The sequence below is a fragment of the Watersipora subatra genome, chromosome 1, assembly GCF_963576615.1.
Source record: "Watersipora subatra chromosome 1, tzWatSuba1.1, whole genome shotgun sequence".
Classification (NCBI taxonomy): Eukaryota; Metazoa; Bryozoa; class Gymnolaemata; order Cheilostomatida; family Watersiporidae; genus Watersipora; species Watersipora subatra.
In genome coordinates this window covers 58,985,240-59,005,227 of record NC_088708.1, presented here as the reverse complement: position 1 = coordinate 59,005,227, position 19,988 = coordinate 58,985,240, and the positions used below count along the sequence as shown (strand labels likewise).

Sequence of the window (19,988 nt, the reverse complement as noted above, 5' to 3'; positions counted from 1 at the left end):
TTATCTACTACTACCAAGTAGTTACGACTCGCGAATATTGTCCCCAGTTACAGTAACTTTTGGACAAATTATCGTGCAACCAAGTCGACCGACGCTTCATTTGTTTCTTTCTATTAGCGATCCGTGTATTTTGCCATTTTTTTAAATGTAGCCTTGACCTTTTTTCCATAGCAAATGAAGCACGCATTTGTGATCGATATTTCCCTAGATGGTGCCTCCGTTAGTTTAGGACGCATTGCGTAGTTCGGTGTTCACCATATCTCGGACTAACTCAGCCACACGCATGTGAATTGCTGTATTGTGCCCGAGTTGCCAAAATTGATAGATAATTATTCGTATTCAGACTCGTTGGTTTGCATAGAATGGCAGTCCGTGGATTCAAAAGTAAGATTAAAGGAATATAATGTTATATGGTGTTTGTTTGTAAGCAATCAGTCTTTAAAACTTAGTCATACAAACATTTAAGCACACGCTTATACAAAATCTTAAGCTGTTAAAAGCTAATGCAAATTAGCCTAAATTATAATAGAGTGTTATAAGTAGCACTACAAGTTTTTTGTTGAAACAATGATATTAGACAAGGATATTTAAAAATCGTTTCAGTTATTATTAACGGGAGTAGGAGGGTGGTAGTAGGAAAGGCTAACGTAGAACTTGAAGCCGTAATATTTAGCTTGTGTTTGCAAAGACTGATGGCTGATGGGACTAAAAAGTCTGGGCTTAAGTCATAGTGTACTTAATTTCAAGTCAGCTCAAAACTGATTGGATGAAAAACAAATCACCCTTGTGAGTGATATAATATATAACAAATCAAAGAACCAGGCTCATTCACACAATTCAAATTCCAAATCACTAAATAAAGGATTAGAAATTTTTGACAAGTCATTGAAAACTAAAACAGGTGAAAATTAAAACAGTTGTGCAACAAACTACGCTAGATCATCATCAAGTTTTTCTTTTTTAAATTCATTTAAACAATGATGTTTTAATAAGGCATTGATCATTATTATTTAATGATCAATGCATTATTGATCATTAAATAATAATGTTGATTATTGCAACATATAATATGTGTATATATATACATATACACATATATGTATATATATATATTTATATATATATATATATATATATATATATATACATACCGTCAAACCTCTAATTGAACGTCATGGCACACTATTTTTCAACCCTTTGTAGTGCTGGTCATTTGGAGGCGACGCTCAAATAGAGGCTTGCGGTGTATTTTTCAAATGGCTTGTCAGGATTCTTGGAAGATAAATTTAGCCCTATTACGGGCGAAGCGGATGTCGCCTTTATTTTGCTCTCTGATTCCGATGGAGTGATTATTAAACCTTTTGGATAGAATAAATCTGCTAATTTACCTCTAACTTATCAAAGATCTCTTAATATATATGCATCAAAAACTGAGAAATATCTATACCAGTTGATATCTATTGCTTGCAATTGACCTGCGATGATATAGCCTTTGTCCTTCTTTGCAGTCTGTTGGCACTTTCAATTTTTGATTTATTCTAAATTTGAAGACATCTCTTAATTTTAAATCTATATTTACCGATGTTGCATAAAAGCTCATTGCACTCGTTGGTATGTCTGCTACAGTGTGCAGCCAAAACTAGTTTTTTATGTGCAACAGAAGAAGAGTTACGAGCGTTGATCAATTGTATGATACAATTACCGCATTGATGCTGTTAAATAATATGCTATTAATTTGCAAATTTTTAAGTTATATAATGGTAATCTACCAAATGCTACAAATATATATTTATGAACAAGTGACACAAACGAACTATACTTATATCACATGCAGAAACAAAATTTAATGTTTTAAAACAAAAATATGCCCATCGTTTGCTCGGATAGCCGCATTGTGATTGTTGCTTTCGATGGAACAAACATCTTCTAGTTGTCCAATACCTTCCACAATGTCTTCTGACCTCAACTCTTCTTCTGCACTGCTGAACTAGACAGTATTAGCGTCCAAACCATTTTTTGACAGCAAAATTTACGTCTTGCATTTAACACAAATGCAATGCGTAAAGGTTTTCCTCGCTAAACTTAACAAAACTTGCAAATCGTTTTAATATATGTACATCGAAGTATGAAGACCGCGTTAAGCAAGGAACTACTATTAGCCTGAGACAGTCATTAATTATTTCTATGGTGTTGCTTTCAAAGTTTTAACGAAAAAAGCGAACAGCTTAGGAATTAGGCAATGAGAGAATTTATTGTTAATAACATGAAAGATTTATTGATACGATTTTGTGGACACCTTTTTACTGGTCATTTAATATTATGGTATCCATAAAGATCAAAGATAGTCAAAGTGGCGGTCAAATGAGGATGGCGTTCAAATAGAGGGTGGCGCTCTGTTTTTCAATCCTTCTCTCATAGTTGCGGTCAAATAGAGTTGGCGTTCAATTAGAGGTTTTACGGTACATATGTATATATAATCAACACATAATTATATAACATTATAATGGGTATGTATTGCATAGTGTTAACCTTTCAATAATATTCAATTGTGCAGCTGTAAATCAAAACTCATGTCATTATCGTATGAAGAAAAATTAGTAGATTTTGAAAACAGTATCAAGTTAAATTCTAAGACTTAACTTCTATACCATTACTCTTTGCCGTTTTCCAATAGGATATTTTAGCTTTATATCCATGTTGAAAAATGAAAAATAATTGAAAGAACATGGTATTTAACAATATGTTGGGCCTATTGTTTTACACCACAATAAAGATTAATGAAAATCCGAATAAAGATGTTAATATATAACAGGCATTACATATAAGTATTTAATTTTTTTGACTTTTTGGTTATTTTGGATAAATCTGGTTTTATTTCATCTGTCTATAAACCAATGATTGATTCATATTTAGATTGGAGAATAAGATGTGAGATTACTCTAAGAATACATTAGAATAGTCTACATGTATTATCTTTACTAGTTCTTATAGCAAGCCATAGTAGCCCATTACTTGATAAAATAATCCGTGGTTTTTCTGCGTCTGAATAGGCTGAACAGCAAGTAGTTTTCATGTCATTCATCGGTATAAAAGCCATGGTAATCTGAATTTGAGTTTGTATTGTAGAGAAAGCGAGTAAAAGGCAGACGACTCGGCATCGAGCAAAGATAGAAAGAAAGGTATAATATTTTTCACTGAAATATGAAATGTACTAATTGATCACGCTATCATTAACACTACATAGCTTGGACAACTTCAGAATTTTTACTAAATGACTTTTGATGTGGTGCTCTGTTGACGTTTGGTGATTGTTTGCCATGTCTCCAATTGTTGTTGACTGTAAAAGCATTCAGTAACCTAGCATACCAATAAAACCGTCAGCATAGCTGATTGAGTAGTTAGTATTCCTTGAAAGATTCGTATAAGTAGTTTAGTAGCTGTGTATTTCAAGTGCATTAATCAAGCTGTTCTCATGGCAATTGTTACAATACTTTATTAATTATTAGTCACTCTTACGTGTTCTGTTTAGGTTAAAGAGCACAACAGGAAACAGAGGAAAGAGGCAAAGAAAATTCCCAACAATCGCAGTAAGAACTCATATATCATAAATCATATCTTTATAAATCTCGGTGTTCGTCCAGTTTCATCTGTCCAGTTATTGTGATAAAGTTGTAGGAACAAAAAATCCACTTTCTACTGGATTTGAACAGGGAACCTCTAGTTGTGGAGGTGGCATGTTTACCCATTAGGCCACACGAGCTACTGGCAATTGGGTTAATTAATTAATCGTTAATTAATAGCAATCAAAATCAATTACTTAATCAAAATTTATTAATTTTGGCTAATTGATTAATCGTGGTCATAGTCATTACATTGGTTAAAATACTCACACTTGACGTGCTTTCGGTTATTAACTAACGTAACGTTTATTAAGCTAGTTTCTGTCATGGCTTTTACTATAGTAAAGATTTTACTAGCTTACCAGGGAAGTTACTCAAATTGGTTGGGTAATTATTTTATTACCTGTGCAACGCCGAGCATTCAGCTAGTATGATAATATGATAATCTCCTGTGTTTTTTTATAGAGTTAAAAAGAAAAGATCCAGGCGTACCTAACACCTTACCGTTTAAAGATGAAATTCTTCTGGAAGCTAAACGAAGGAGAGACCAGGTTAATCCGTAATATAAATTTTGTGGTGCACAGCTTCTCGGTGTATAACACTCAGATAAAATTTGTTTTTAGATAAAACAAGCTCTGGTACTGGTTGTAGAATTGAAATACAACAGTATTCTAACTCGCAAATATGCTGTTCACAGGTCTGAACATTTACTCCACTGTTTATTATTAGTTTGTTACTCCAGGGTCATCATAAACCTTTGTTTTTCATTGTAATTTGTAATGTAAGTTTACCAAAGATATTTGTGGATAAGCGTTGGGAGATTACAAATTGTTAGCTAGAATAAAGTGACTCAAGTTTATTTGTCGCTGCATATATATCTCAGCTAGGAATTATCAATATAATATAGAGGGAACAACTCAAAGAGGAAAGCAAACTGAGAAAAAAGGAGGCGAGGGCAAAGAAAAGGGAAGCGATACGAAGCGGAGCTCTCACGCTCTCTGACCTAGTCAAGGAAGCGGCTTCCAAGACAGAGCAGTTTGAGATGAATGAGGAGTTTGTGTCTGCTGAGAGAGAGAAACTCGGCAGCGGAAAGGCAGTTGAAGGCTCTCTAAAGGCGTATTACAAGGAGTTTAGGAAGGCAGGTTCATTGTGCTTTGGCATGCTGTTTTATTGGTCATCGCTTCGTATGCTTGTATTATTAGGTCAGGCGGATAACATGAAATTGTAAACCAGACAAAACGCACTCTGGCTAATGATAACTCTGCAACTTGTATCCTAATTGAAAGGCGTGGAATAAAGAGTTTAGTTGGGCAAGGTTATTAGATGTATTGCTAGCCCAAAATCTGACTGTTGGGCACACCAGTTCGACTTATTTCATAGCACCATGTTGCCTTATTAGAAAAGTCTTTCCATGTCTAATATATATCACTATATAGGTATATACATGTATATCACTATATAGGTATATACATGTATACCACTATATAGGTATATCACTGCTGCTAAAAGCCATGTGGCCATATCTAATCATATTTATGAATTAGCATGTTTTGTTTTTGTAGAAGGAAAGCAACCCAATAACTTTAATTATTAAAGTATCATAATCCTAAAAGCCACCACAGTGTATAACCTGCACCCTGAACTTTGAAGGTTGTTTTTTGAGTTAGAGGTATACAGCTTGTATAAGATGCACCCACTATTTTTTCATTAATTTAACACACTTAATTTAACCTAGCCACATGGGTCATTCGCCAAATTGACTGTCTTTTGTCTGTTGTCACACGCATATGCTGACATCGCTATGATTGACCAATGATTGTTTTCACCTTTGCGGGGAGAACGCGTTACGCCTACAGTAAACAAGTAACAAATCAACGAGCATATTTTGTAACACATGTCATTGAGAAGGGCAAAATACGACGCCATGTTTAAATTTAAAGTTGTGAACGTAGCTTTGAAAATATCAACCAAAATGCTGCTGCTTTTTTGCATCAACAAAAAACAACCCGATGAATGGAATCAAGTGATGGAGATGTCACATGACAGTAACCACAACTAATGACCTCATTACGTCCGTACAAGTACACTGTACTGGATATTTTCTAGCATTTTATTGTTGAATAAATTCTTTTTAGCATTTGCGAATTCTAAAAGGTACCTTAACTCTGAACCTAGCAAGAAGTTTACAGATATAATTTTTAGACTGCGTGTATCAGCCGCACTTCAAACTTTTAAAACAAAGTTTCAGGTTCACAGGTGCAGCTTATACACAAGGATTTACGGTATTTTGATTAAGTATATTTTACCTATAGTAGTCATTTTAGCAGTCATTTGAGTGCATTCAATGTTTATTAAATCTTGTGGCCATATTGGTATTATGAGTACCTACGAATCATGATGATACTGTGTGTACGATACGAGAGTATAACTTAGGTAGTGGTCTTCTTGGTATGGGACCGTGTGATATACAATACGGATTTGTCTCTCCACTACTAAAATCTATATCAATCTCCACTCTAGTATTTAGATTCAAACAGTTCAATTTAATTTATGGTCTACATGGATCTTCCTGTGCAGTCATGATAAGAAGCTGGCTCTCTAAATAGTGTACTGAGGCAGAAAATGACTGATTAATGTGTGGATACACAGATTACCGGCCAGTAACAATGGCCACATAGTTCACATAAATTTGTAACCAGCGACTGTACATGTATATAAACTACTATTGGTAACTAAAGATGTAATCATAGCTATTTGTAGTAGAAGCAAGGATAACGAGTTTCAGGTACCCTCTTTAACCAAATGTCATTCATCACTCTGTTCTCTCTGTACGTATCTCTGTTTTCTCTGTACGTATCTCTGTTTTCTCTGTACGTATCTCTGTTCTCTCTGTACGTATCTCTGTTCTCTCTGTACGTATCTCTGTTTTCTCTGTACGTATCTCAGTGCTGTCTGCTCTCTTATATGGCTTCTTCGCCAGTCTACATGATGCTTTTGTATACACCTTTTCAATAAGCGGATGGTAATTTTATGTGCATGCTTGTGTTGCAGGTTATAGAGGCAGCAGATGTAGTGCTGGAGATACTTGATGCCAGGGATCCTATCGGCAGCAGATGTCCTCAAGTTGAGCAAGCCGTAGTTAGTGCTGGAGCTAACAAAAGATTAGTCTTAGTTCTTAACAAGATAGACTTGGTACCAAAAGGTAAGAAACTGCTTACTTTAAATAGTCAATTCTGAAATAATGTGTTTGTACTTTGAGTGACTCCCAATGTTATGCCAGATATTTTGGTCTCCTACTTATTTTACATTAATAATCGCCTGCGTGCTTCTGGCATCTGGCATATATATTTTATTAATTAGAAATAATTTGTTTTTTGAATATTTCATTACGGATTCAGCTGAAGTTATCGCCTCCTTTCTAGTTATCATTTATTCGCATTAAAATATTTAAGTGCATTTTCAAATCCCTGGGTTAGTTGTACCATATTCTATTACAATTAAGAAATGCATTAGATGACCTAAAATGTATTGAAATTTTACTATGGTTTGTCATATTAAAATGGAATTCTCGAAGTTTTGTTATGTGTGAACCTTGCAATAAGCTCTTGTTTTCTACCTGCCTGTTCACTCCTCTGGTGCCGAGCCTTTCAACATTATGAGCAATAATAGAGTGATATATGACAAACTTATTTTACTAAATAGCAGGAAGTAATGAGCGTCATATTCGTCAGTCATATTGCTATACATTTCTTCTCCTGTTCTCTACAAGTCTACGAGTGGTTTGCTTCAATAATAACATGTTAGTCTGTTTAATAACTGATTTTGATGCTTAGAATATTGCTCCTTCGCAGCATACTTTAATTATTTTTATACAAAGAAAACATACTATGCGAGATTTAACCCAAAGTAATCAAGTTTCTCTTATTATGTTTGACTTTTGAAGAAAGGACCTTTTGAAGGATTTGTCAATGAGTGGAAATGTTAATCTTTGATGATTTCATCTACCGTAATATATATTCATATGAAAATTAAAGGCCATCATGTGTTTTAATGTCTCTGTGGCCATTTATATCAGTTACTACACTAAAAGTTTCATTGTAATATCGAGTTGAAATTAAACATTGAAAACTGATTACCAATATAGTTTTAAATATAAACGACCTTGAAAAGAGTTGTTAACATTGTAAATCGATGGCTATAAACAATTGAAGTGGATTTACAACTACAATGTATATACAAGTTACTCAGTAATTAATTGGCTCACGGACCTGTATTGGTTTGGCATGAAAGTCAACAAGAGTTTATCAAGTTTAGCAGTTTTCTCTGATTGTGTTACAACCTGCCTCTTTGACTATTAAAACCTTCTTCTTTTTTGATTGTTTCAAACCTTGCTCCTTCCCTGACTGTATCAAAACCTGCCTGGAAATAATTCTTTGGCAGAATAGAGACTTCTACAGAGAATATTTTTCAAGCATAAAAGTTCATAAATTGGTCAGTCTTAGGTTGGAAAATATTATTTTTCTTTGTTATTTTCAGATAACGTTACTGCCTGGCTGAAGTACCTGCGTAATGAGCTGCCTACGATAGCATTCAAATCGAGCACCCAGACTCAAAGCGATCACCTCTCTCGCAGTAACATCGCTATATCAAAAGCTTCAGAAGGCCTCATTAAAACATCGACTTGTTTGGGTGCAGATGTGTTGCTCAAACTTCTGGCCAACTACAGCAGAAGCAAGGATTTGAAGACTGCAATCAGAGTGGGAGTCGTCGGTATGTCACAATCATGTAGCTTGATTTGATCTTGAGTAGAAGTGTATCAGAGCAGCGCCATGACTTAGTTGTCTACAACATCTGACCTGCTAACAACAGCTAGGGGTAACAGGAATGGCATCCAATCTTAAATTGCTCTCTATAACTGGGCATGTCTTCAGTCGTTGAGGTTCCCTTGCCACTTGACTCAGATACGAGGTCTGATCCAAAAGTTCCTGTAATGGAGTTGTATACTCGTGCATATTCACACGATGGAAAAACTCATTGCAGGGTTGGCTGGGAAACACCTCTGGAGTGTTGTCACAAAATTTCAGGTTGCTATGACAATGCGTTCTCATGTGAGCTAACGATATGTCAAGGTCTGTCCGGTGCTTCTGTCTTTTTTTTAACAAATTTATCGTCATGCCTAATCAATCGGAACAGCGTATTTGCATTAAATTTTGTGCGAAATTAGGGAAAACAAGTACTCAGACAGTTGAAATGTTAACTATTGCTTTTGAAGATGCTGGTCTATAAAAAACACAAATTTTTGAGTGGTACAAACGCTTTTGTGAAGGTAGAGACAGCACTGAAGATGACGCGTGGTCTGGCAGACCAGCGTCCGCAAGAACCTGCTCGTAAATTGATAGTGTGAGGTCACTAGTCATGGCAGATCGACGTTTAACCATTAGAGATATCTTGAGAGACTGGACTTAGTTTTGGAACTGTTCAACAAGTTTTAACTGACAATTTAAACAATTTTTTAACAAATTAAACGAGTCGCAGCAAAGTTCGTGCCAAGCTTGCTGACTGATGACCAAAAAGAGCTCAGGATGCATGCTTGCAACGATTTTAAGGAAGCTTTCAAGAATGATCAAAACTTTATTTTAAAGGTCGTAATATCCTTGTTTTTCCTAATTTCACACAAAATTTAATGCAAATGCGCTGTTCTGATTTATTAGACATGAGGATAAATGTTTTTTTTAAAAAGACGGAAGCACCGGACAGACCTTTACATATCGTTAGCTCACATGAGAACGCATTGTCATAGCAACCTGAAATTTTGTGACAACACTCCAGAGGAGTTTCCCAGCCAACCCTGCAATTGGTTTTTCCATCGTGTGAATATGCACGAGTATACAAATCCATTCCGGGAACTTTTGGATCAGACCTCGTATGTCCAACCAAGATCACAGAGCCAGTCTTTGTGCAACATACTTGATCTTTTCTGTTCCTTTAACACAACCAACGTCTGCCTGCAGTAAGCCAAAGCAGACATTATACTCAACCTTTGAGGAATAGCTCGTCAGGTTATTTCTTTCGTCTTGTTTGTTGCTGCATATGTATGTTGATATCTCATACAGCCTTACAGTTCAAAAGTTGAGTTTTTATAATATCGACTAAAAATGAACCAATTTTGTTACTAACATTCATATAACAGTTTCTACTGATGTGTTACATTGTTTGTGCCTATATCTGGTGTATATACTAACAATGTGACGCTCTGTTAAGCTTGCCTAGTTATAATTTCCTTATAGGCTTTCCCAACACTGGCAAAAGTAGTATAATCAACAGTTTGAAAAGAAGCAAGGCTTGCATGGTTGGGAATACTCCAGGTGTCACCAAGTGAGTACAACTTCTTCATTACTTCACCTACATATTGTACTAAAATATTGGCTCTAGGAAATGCGAGTAATGCCGAATCTCTTCTTGTGAATTCGTTTCAGATATGCTTTTGTATGTCATAGCTGTCATCAATTGTAATCTGTTTTAGTTATTCCACAGTTCAAAAACTTATGGTAACTCCTTATGAAATACCGGCAATAATAAGATAAATGTATTATAGATTATAATGTATTATAGATGTAATAGATAAATAAATAAATAAAAAGGTAATCAATAAAAGAATTTTTTTATTATTGTTATATGTTAGAGACATGGGAACAGAAGTTTAGGCTCTGTAATGCTGAGCTAGAAGTAATGATACAGATTTGAGTTGTTATTTACTCTGATTTTTGACAAGAAGTCTAAACTAATTTGGATCACCTATTTTGTCATCATGTTCCTTTTTATCTTTCATTCAATTTTTACCTCTAGTTCCTTCACCTTACGAAACTGCAATTTTCTCAAGAAACTTCAAAGGTTGTATGTTGGAAATTACTTGGGATGTAAAATCAAATATTTTCTCAAACTTTATGTCATGTTGGAATTTTCATATGTTAAGGTGATCATAAGTAGGTGTCTGACTGAATTGCTTGTTCATTGTTAGCGACTTTAGTATTATTATGCTATGGGACTTGACACTCATATTATCGTAAGATTATATCTGATCAATTTGTACAGACTTGTGAAGAACAGCACTCCGGAACAGTTTCTAGACAGTTTCCAACAAGACTGGTAGATATAAGTTAACTAGCAACGAGTAGCAGGTGTTTTGGTTTTTTTCTATGCAGAGCCATGCAGGAGGTACAACTAGACAAAAATGTGAGGCTGTTGGACTGTCCTGGTATTGTCATGGCCTCAGGAGATGAGGTGTCCGCCCACACGATTTTGCGTAATGCTGTCAAGGTAGAACAGGTGGTCGATCCAGTGGTACCTGTTGAGCTTATACTGCAAAGGAGCCGAAAGGATCAGATGATGATGCAATACAATGTGAGCAACTAATTTTTTGAGTTTCATGTATTTTATGGTCGTATTGAGTTTACTGGCTTTAATAGGGAACTCTAGCCTTTTAGGAGTTTTTTATGTCGAGTCACTCTAGGGGGAGATAACTCTATGGTCCAGCCATAGGCTGACAACCTAACTTCATTAAATCTAATGATTCTGTGGCTTCAGCCCTGATATGCTAATTTTTTCTTTATTAACGGCACTATGGTAGTTGTCTATTACTGTGTTTCCACGCTTCGAATGGGTTTGGAGTTGCCTGCTGCTGACAAATTTGCACTCCATGGTTTCAATGATTTGAGATTGCTCTCTATAGATCTTTATATAGATCACGATGCATTCCTCAAAACAAAACTTGTTGAAGTAGTCTCGCTGTCAGGTCTCAATTGCAAGATCTAAAAAGTAATTGTTTCATCATCCTCATGAGAACATCCAATCCCTGGCCTGTTAATATGAAGGTAAAAGCCAAACAGAAATAGTAGTAAGTAGCGGTATAACATTTTCGTAGCAGCGACCCGCGTGTTTGTGTGCTGAAATTTTTTTTACCTTTACTGGGGAGAGCTTAGCCAAGTGTTATCGATTCAGATCCATCAGCAGTGAGTGTTTCTACGATGTCGAATGGTCCTCTCACAGCAAAGCCTTCGCATGAATTTACCGAAGCGAAATAGTATCAAATGTGTTCGGATTTTACCATTGCTATGAATCAGAGTGGAAGCAACTCCGAACTTATTCGAAGCATAGAAACGCAGTGATTGTTTAATGTTGTTACTCATTTCCAAAATAAAAAAGTCACAGAGTTTATTTATGTAACCAAAAATTATTTCATCATTTATTTAGTTTAGTTCAAAATTTTAATAACTCAGTCTGTACTCGATGGAATGTTGTAGTTCTTATCGAGGTCATAAACTGCATTTATTATGATACATATTATAATATAATAACAAAGATATATTATATTATCCTGAACACATGTACACGTCTAATGGAGTCCAAATTTTAAAGCTAGTTATGCTCATCTACTTCTTTGACAAAACTTGAGAACACTAAAAAGCAAGCTAACATATTGATTTACTTTCTGCAGATCCCGATGTATACAGATTGTGCCAACTTTTTGGCACTCTTAACTAAAAGGTATGGTATGCTTAAAAAAGGAGGACTGCCAAACATTACCAAAGCAGCTCGGATGGTTCTACAGGACTGGAATTCGTGAGTACTGTTGCTTACCATATAATAGTCATATTTCTCCCAGTTGTACTTATTAATATTTAGCCTGTCATGTAATTTACTTCAGTTATCCTCTACAAATAATCTGTGTAACAGTACCTATCGCTGTTATCGTTGGTTTCTTGCTTAGAGGAAAAATAACCTACTACACACAACCACCCGAACAGCACACCTTGCCAACCCATTTGAGTGCTGAGTTGGTGACCAGCATGGCTGCAGAGTTTGACATCGATGCCCTCACGAATGCTGAGAGAGATGATATGAAAGGTCAGTAGTTATTCATCATACTGTAGCTCCATGCTGTCACAGTGTGCTTATCATTTCATTGTGCCCAGTTGCTGCCTTTGCTGTCTAAGTTTTACTCTTTTTCTCCTTTTTGTTTATCCTGTAAACTCTCCGTGCCTCTTTTACCGTATTTCCCTAATCCGTCATCTACATCTAGGGTCTCCTAGTTTCTACTACATTTCTCACCATGCATCTTCCCTTACTCTTCTCAACTCATTCTTTGGTTATCAAAACTCTGCTTGCCTTTCTTATTAGAGCATCCTCAAGAATCTCTTGTTGTTTCTGCTATTTCACTTCACACAATGAAAGTGGATGGTGGTTTCACATATTAACTGTTGTCAGGTGCTGGAATAAAACATATGCTCACTGTCAAACCTCTACTCATGGTAATCTCAATATGAGGATTTTTCTGTCATGCTATTTCAATTTTGAGCAAAGATCGCGCCTGGCAGTTTCCAACATGAGTTTTGCAGTTTGTCGAAACAATGAAGTCTTGTAGAGGTGCCGGCGAAACTTAGTAATAAAGCTAATAAAAATATAAAAAGCTTAGTCTAAACAAACCCTAGTCTAAGGTTGGATAAGTTACACCGTGTATCTCTATCACCACCTCTTCCGAGCATACATACCCTAGTCTGAGAGTCTAAGGTAGTATAAGTTACACTGTGTATCTCTATCACCACCTCTACCTCCGATTATACATACCCTAGTCTGAGAGCCTAAGGTAGTATAAGTTACACTGTGTATCTCTATCACCACCTCTACCTCCGATTATACATACCCTAGTCTGAGAGTCTAAGGTAGTATAAGTTACACTGTGTATCTCTATCACCACCTCTACCTTCGAGCATACATACCCTAGTCTGAGAGTTTAAAGCTCTATTTTTCAGTTTTTCTCTTACCTTATCGTGCGGTCAAATAGAGGCTGGCGGTCAAATAGAGGCTGGGGTTGTATTCAATTAGCTCATCAGACTTGGATTTAGGACAAATTTAAGCCTTTGACGGGCGAAGCGAATGTCACCTATATTTCGTACTCACCTTCAGGTGGAGCGATATTAACCTTTTTGAATGTAATAAATCTGCTAACTTACCTCCGACTCGTCAGAGATCTCTAAATAAATATGCACTGGGAAGCTGAGAATTATCTCTACTAGTTAATATGTATTGATTGCAATTAACCTGCGATGATATTATCGCCTGTACCCCGCTTTGCAATTTGTGGAGTTTTCCATTTTGTATTTCATGGTAAGTTTAAAGGCATATTTTTATTTTATAACTTATATTTAACAATCTACTATATAAACGGCAATCGTTGTCTCTCTGTCTATCTGTCCGCCTTATAGAGTACCGTACTTTTCGGACTATTAGCCGCTACTACGTAGGTATCTAGGGCGCGTTAACAGGAATCTCCGGTTAGTACACGCCTCTATTATACATAACCTAATAATCGTTTGCCGTTGTCACACAAAAAATACGTAATGATTACAACTCTTTTAGCTTCATGACACGCGATGCTTTTTTGTCCTCGATGTATTAGGGCTAATTTATTTTCGGCAAAACGTTATCGACAATCTTTCGATATTAGAATTTGGCGATTAAATATTACTAATTCTATGAAACGTGATGCCGTTTTTGTGAACCTCTATTTCTGACTTTTCTTAAGGTTCAATTGCTAAATCGCTGTTAAGGTCACTACTTTTCAGGCGGATAATTGTAGTACCTCGAATAGGAATAGCGTTTAGATTCTCTCACCTTCGATCAGACAGAGACACTACAATATTTTATTTTTACATAACGTATCGTCATACCAGTATCGTCGTATTCAGAGTTTTGATGGATAGCTATTGTTGGAACAGTAACATTTTTATACACACACTTCTATGCAAGAATTGTTATTATTAATTCAACATATTCTCGAATTTTATTTTGTTTTCTCAGCTCGTATTAATTGTATCATTACCGAATCATATCATATTGTAATCGTAGCAAAACAGACTCAATTTAGCTATTACTTGCTAATTATTTCACTGCTACATCTAAACCCTTTATAGTCGTTTTATTTTTAAAATTGATTTGACCTGCACGAAAATTTTTTCTCATGATATGAAGTTTAAAAGTTGTTTGACAAAGTAAGTTTGAAAACCTTTACAGTTGTTTTAGGTAGAATGGCAAATGTTGTTATATGCTAAATACAAATCAATTTTCTGTTCAGTTTTTTATTACCCGGGCAACGCTGGGTTGTACAGCTAGATGGATTAGCTTACACATCTTTCCTTTTAAACCTAACCAATTAGTTTTTCGTAATTAATTTCACATTTTACAACAAACATTTGTAAGATTACTGTAAGATTTATCGTGTAAGATTGCAAGTATCAGTTATTCTCCACTATCTTATATTTACATACATGTACATACTTTTGAGAAATATACATATATAGAAGATATATAATTTTAAATTCTCTTACATTTTAAAACTTCTTATGACTTTCGATTAATAGGTTTTATAAAGTTTGTATAACTTTTATAGTATAGGTTTTTTAAAGTTTGTTTCATTGTTGTTATTATTTCAACTTGCATTCTTTTAACATAAATTGAGTATCGTGTTTGAAGTTAAAACATTCATTTTCCTATCACTGTTTTTATTACTTGATTAGTTTCCAATCCTTCTTATTAATATTATTCTTTTATTCAACCATTTTTAGAAGGCATTGTTCTAATAAAATTTCAACTACAAAATACTATGATATTCTGTCATATTTTTTAATATCGTCGTATTCAAAGAATTGATGGATAGTTTCTGGTGGGATAGTAGCCTTCTTATGCCCACACACTTATATGCAAGAATTGTTATTATTGATTCAACATATTCACGAATTTTGTTTTGTTTTCTCAGTTTGCATTAATTGTATCATTACCGTATCATCTTTTATTGTAATTGTTGCAAAACCGACTTAATTTAGCTATTACTTGCTAATTATTTGAAATTTACATCTAATCCCTTTTACAATTGTTTTATTCTTTTTAATTTATTAGACTGGCAGAAAACCTTTTCCTCATGATATGAAGTTTGAAAGTTACAGTTGTTTGACAAAGTTTGATAAACTTTACAGTTGTTTTTATTTTCTCTTAAATTATTTCAACTACACAAAACACTATTCTCATGATAGGTTACCTATCATGTTTTCTCATGTTACCTATGTAGTTTGAATGTTAGAATGGCAAATGTTGTTATATATATTAAATACAAATAGATTTTCTGTTCAAAGACTTTTTTATTACCCGGGTACAAGTACAGCTTATGGTGTAAAATGTTGAAAAAATACTTTACCGAAGTTGTTTTCTCGCCTTGAAGCGGATTAAAATTTACATTCTTTTATTTTAATGGGTGTTATATTGCTCGGGGGAACAATTAAGCACTCACCGTGAACTCAAGATCACAAGAGGCCGTCAGCTTGGTCTCCAGTCACTATATAACGATGGGGGGTCACGGTCTCCTAGACGTCTAAGCCGTAGCCTAATAGCCGTCTAAGCCGTCTAAGCCGTAGCTTCCAGTAGCTATAACTTCTAGTAGTCTATTTAGCCCGTGGTTCTTCATTCCTGAACGTATTACAGTATGAATATATAACAATGGGAAAAATTGTTTCGGATCTCGAACTTCTGGAACTGATTATGTTCGAGAACTAAGGTTCCATGAAAGTTATGAAGTTTTAAATTTACATTGGTTTGAAAACCTTTACAGTTGTTTTATTTATTTTTAAATCAATTGTCCTGCACAAAACCTTTTCCTCATGATAAGAATTTTGAAAGTTGTAGTGGTTTGAAAAAGTTTGAAAACCTTTACAGTTGTTTTATTTTCTCTCTTAATTTATTTCAACTACACAAAACATTTTCAGGATATGTAGTTTGAAAGTTAGAATGGAAAATGTTGTTATATGTTAAATACAAATCAATTTTGTGTGCAAAAACTTTTTTTACTACCCGGGCAATGCCAGATAGCACAGCTAGGCTTGGGGCCGTGGCGCCACTCGGGGATGCGCGGTAGACCTTTTTCGCCCCGAGTACAGTGAGTCTCCAGGCGCGGCTTTCCAAATGAATGAGTTGATGAGTGCGAGGTGATTGATTGCAAAGCGATTGAGTGCTAGGCGATTGAATGCGGGTGCGAGGCAATTGGTTGCGAGACGATTGGTTGCGAGTGCAAGGTGATTGATTGCAAGGCAAGTGGGAGGTGATTGCAAGGCGAGTGCGAGGCGATTAATTGCGAGGAGAGTGCAAGGCGATTGATTGCGAGGCGCGCAGGCCGATTGAGTGCGAGGCGGGTGCGGGCCGATTGATTGCAAGGCGATTGATTGCGAGGCGACTGCAAGAGCGCGATTGTCAACTGCTCGGCGGGTAAAGACTGGTCAGCCGAGGCGGGGGCTCAGCGGCAGAAGTGCGTGATCGTCAACTGCAAATATAGACGAGGGTGAACGGATGCATGAATCTAGACACATGAGTATTTACTAGATTTTACACGCATCTAGCTGTAAGACACATTGCAGATTTCCATTGTTTTCAACATTGGCATGTATATGTGCATACATACTCTGATCAGGACAACAATTTCAGTAGACTGCATATTTGGAGTTGTTTTACCATATGAAAGACAACTCTCAATAAACCTTATGCTGCCCGTGAATCTGCTCCTGTAGGCGGGTAATGCAGCTAGTGTTGCATAAAAGCTCATGGCACTCATTGATATGTTTGCTACAGTTTGCAGCCAAAGCTGGCCTTATGTGCAACAAAAGAGGAGTTATGATCCATTGTAAGCCGAGTTAAAATAAGGATGCTATCAAATAATATGCTATAAATCTGCATATTTTCAAGTTATATAACAATAATAATCTATCACATGCTACAAATATATATTTAAGAACAGGTGACATAAACGAACCATATTTATAATACATGTACATGCATTAACAACAATTAACATTTTTAAAACAAAAGTATTTGCAACGTTTGTTCTCCCTATTGCGTTCTGATTGTTGTTTTCGTTGGAATGAACATTTTTTTCTGACTGTTCAATACCTTCTACAATGTCTTCTGACCTCAACTCTTTTTCTGCACTGCTGAATTGGTCGATATTTGCGTCCAAACAGTTTTTTTAGCAGAACAAAGCTTTTACGCTATGCATTTCGCGCAAATAATGATCAAATTTTAGCCACATGCGTGCTAAGCACAACTTCTAGCATAAATCTAGTCGTTCATATACCATTGTAAATGTAAACCAGTTTTCACATGCGTCGAAGTATCAAGACCGCGTTACACAAGGAATTACTACTAGCCCGATACAGCTATTAATTATTTTTATGGTGTTGCTTTCAAAGTTTTAATGAAAAAACCAAAAATGTGGAAAACGCTGGAAAATTTACTTCGACACAAACAGATACAGAAAAGAATTAATTGGTACTAATGTAATGGAGTCATTATTACTACGATTTTGTGGACACTTACCGATCCTTTTCTATTATGAGTTCGTAAAGATCAAAGAATGTCAGTGGCAGTCAAATAGAGGTGGCGTTCAATTAAAGGGTGGCGGTCTATTTTTTAACCCTTTCCTATAGTGGCGGTCAAATAGAGATGTTCAAATAAAGGCGTTCGATTAGAGGTTTTACGGTAGTCAAATTTCGCTGGTGGTTCACATATCGACACTGAGCAGGAGTCGAATAGTACTGAGTGTACGTTGATTAAAGACTCACAACCAACAATTTACTAAACAGATGAATAAACTTCATGGGATATGACTGAGAAAGTACTACAGGTTGATAAACAATTTTATTCGGGTTTATATTTTATTTAGTTTGCCATCAATTAATCCTGAAACATTCATATTTTACATCTGTGTGTAAAATTCTGTTGCTTAGCTGATCACAATACTGCCTGACATTAAGTTTTCTACGTTCCTTTCTGCTTTCCTTCTTTTTCATCGCCTTTTTTAACTCCTATCTCCTGTGTGAATAACTGTCCAGTTAGGATTAGCCTGTCTTGACAAACTGTTGTTTTTGCGGAGTTGTCCCCTGTCGAGCGGGCGAGCAACACAACAGCTTGTCACAAGACGTACTGCACCTGATGCATCAGGTGCACTTATAGGGAGTTGTTCTCTTCCGTCTCTGCGGCTTGGTTGCGATATCATGTCGGTCGCTCCATTGGTAATCATAACGGATTTCGCGCAAAGATTTATGTAGAAAAAAATAAGATGACGACGTTTAACCAGCGACTAGTCTCTGCGGTAAACTTTAGTAGAACTTGAGAACTTGGGCAACAACAGCGACTAAACATGTCGTTATTTGTGCGCTCAGTCAGTTTAATTTCTATTCTTGTATCAGTCAGTTTTATTTGTTCTTATGGATTTTATTTTCAATTTATTTTATTCTTAAGTTCTACTAAAGTTTACAACAGACTTGTAAACGACCAACAGTCTTTGGTTAAACGTTGTAATGTTATTTTTTTCTACATAATTTTTTGCGCGAAATCAGTTATGATTACCAATAGAGCGACCGACATAACATCGCAACCAAGCCGCATAGACGGAAGAGAACAGCTCCCTATAAGTGCAGCTGATGCATCAGGTGCAGTACTTCTTGTGACAAGCTGTTGTGTTGCTCGCCCGCTCGACGGGGGACAACTCTGCAAAAACAACAGTTTGTCAAGACAGGCTAAGTTAGGATGCGCTCACCGACATAGAAAAATCAACTGCACCATTGTTTCATTTCATGTTTTTCGTGCAAGACTAGCTTCTTAAATCTCAAACAGTTCACTATTTCTGGCTGTTTGGATTTCCTCTTTAGCGGACACGCACTGCACAACCATGTTTGGGCATTAGATCACTGCATGCAGAACGTCGAGCAGTGTGTACTTATATCCGTCATTTACGACCTCGAAATGTTATGTGATGAAGATAAATGCTACATGCTGCAATCCAGTTTACCAGTGGTGTAGTAACAGAATTGGGGGGTGGCATAGCAAATATTTTTACGTATAAATTTGCCAGAACTGCACACAGCTGGCAGTTGTAAGTGATATAGAAGCGTGGTGTCCACATAGTAGGACTGTTTATTTGTAAACAGGTAAACACATGTATGTATGCATATATACGTATGATGTCTGTGTCTATGCGTGTGCTCTGTATTTAGAACTTTTATTTTTTTATTAGGCCTAAAAAGCCACATGAGCAATGCTATGCTGGTGACCAGCAATGGATTCACAGAGGAGGTTTCAGAGCAGGTAGATGAAGATGTAGAACTTGATTCTGACAATGAAAGTGAAACAATGGCAATTGACAGTTATGAGCCGACCCCTTCTACGGTACGCTTCACCGCTTATTAACTAACTTATCTTTTCCTGTTTGTCACCACACAGTTGACCAAGTCGTTTTGACAGTCTTATCTAGATAGTCAAAAGGTTTCGCGG

General features: G+C 36.0%; 1 protein-coding gene across 1 annotated transcript in view; it reads left to right on the top strand.

Moving 5' to 3' along the window:
* Window positions 1-270: 270 nt before the first annotated feature.
* The window catches only part of LOC137407980 (guanine nucleotide-binding protein-like 3 homolog), a 20,702-nt gene continuing 984 nt past the window's right edge, over window positions 271-19,988 (top strand). The window contains exons 1-12 of the mRNA XM_068094370.1: window positions 271-384; window positions 3,127-3,179; window positions 3,530-3,587; window positions 4,086-4,171; window positions 4,528-4,758; window positions 6,672-6,822; window positions 8,157-8,390; window positions 9,908-9,995; window positions 10,823-11,021; window positions 12,115-12,239; window positions 12,388-12,524; window positions 19,732-19,883. Coding sequence (XP_067950471.1) covers window positions 363-384; window positions 3,127-3,179; window positions 3,530-3,587; window positions 4,086-4,171; window positions 4,528-4,758; window positions 6,672-6,822; window positions 8,157-8,390; window positions 9,908-9,995; window positions 10,823-11,021; window positions 12,115-12,239; window positions 12,388-12,524; window positions 19,732-19,883 — 1,536 coding nt within the window. The 5' untranslated portion in view covers window positions 271-362. The remainder of the gene's footprint in view (window positions 385-3,126; window positions 3,180-3,529; window positions 3,588-4,085; window positions 4,172-4,527; window positions 4,759-6,671; window positions 6,823-8,156; window positions 8,391-9,907; window positions 9,996-10,822; window positions 11,022-12,114; window positions 12,240-12,387; window positions 12,525-19,731; window positions 19,884-19,988) is intronic.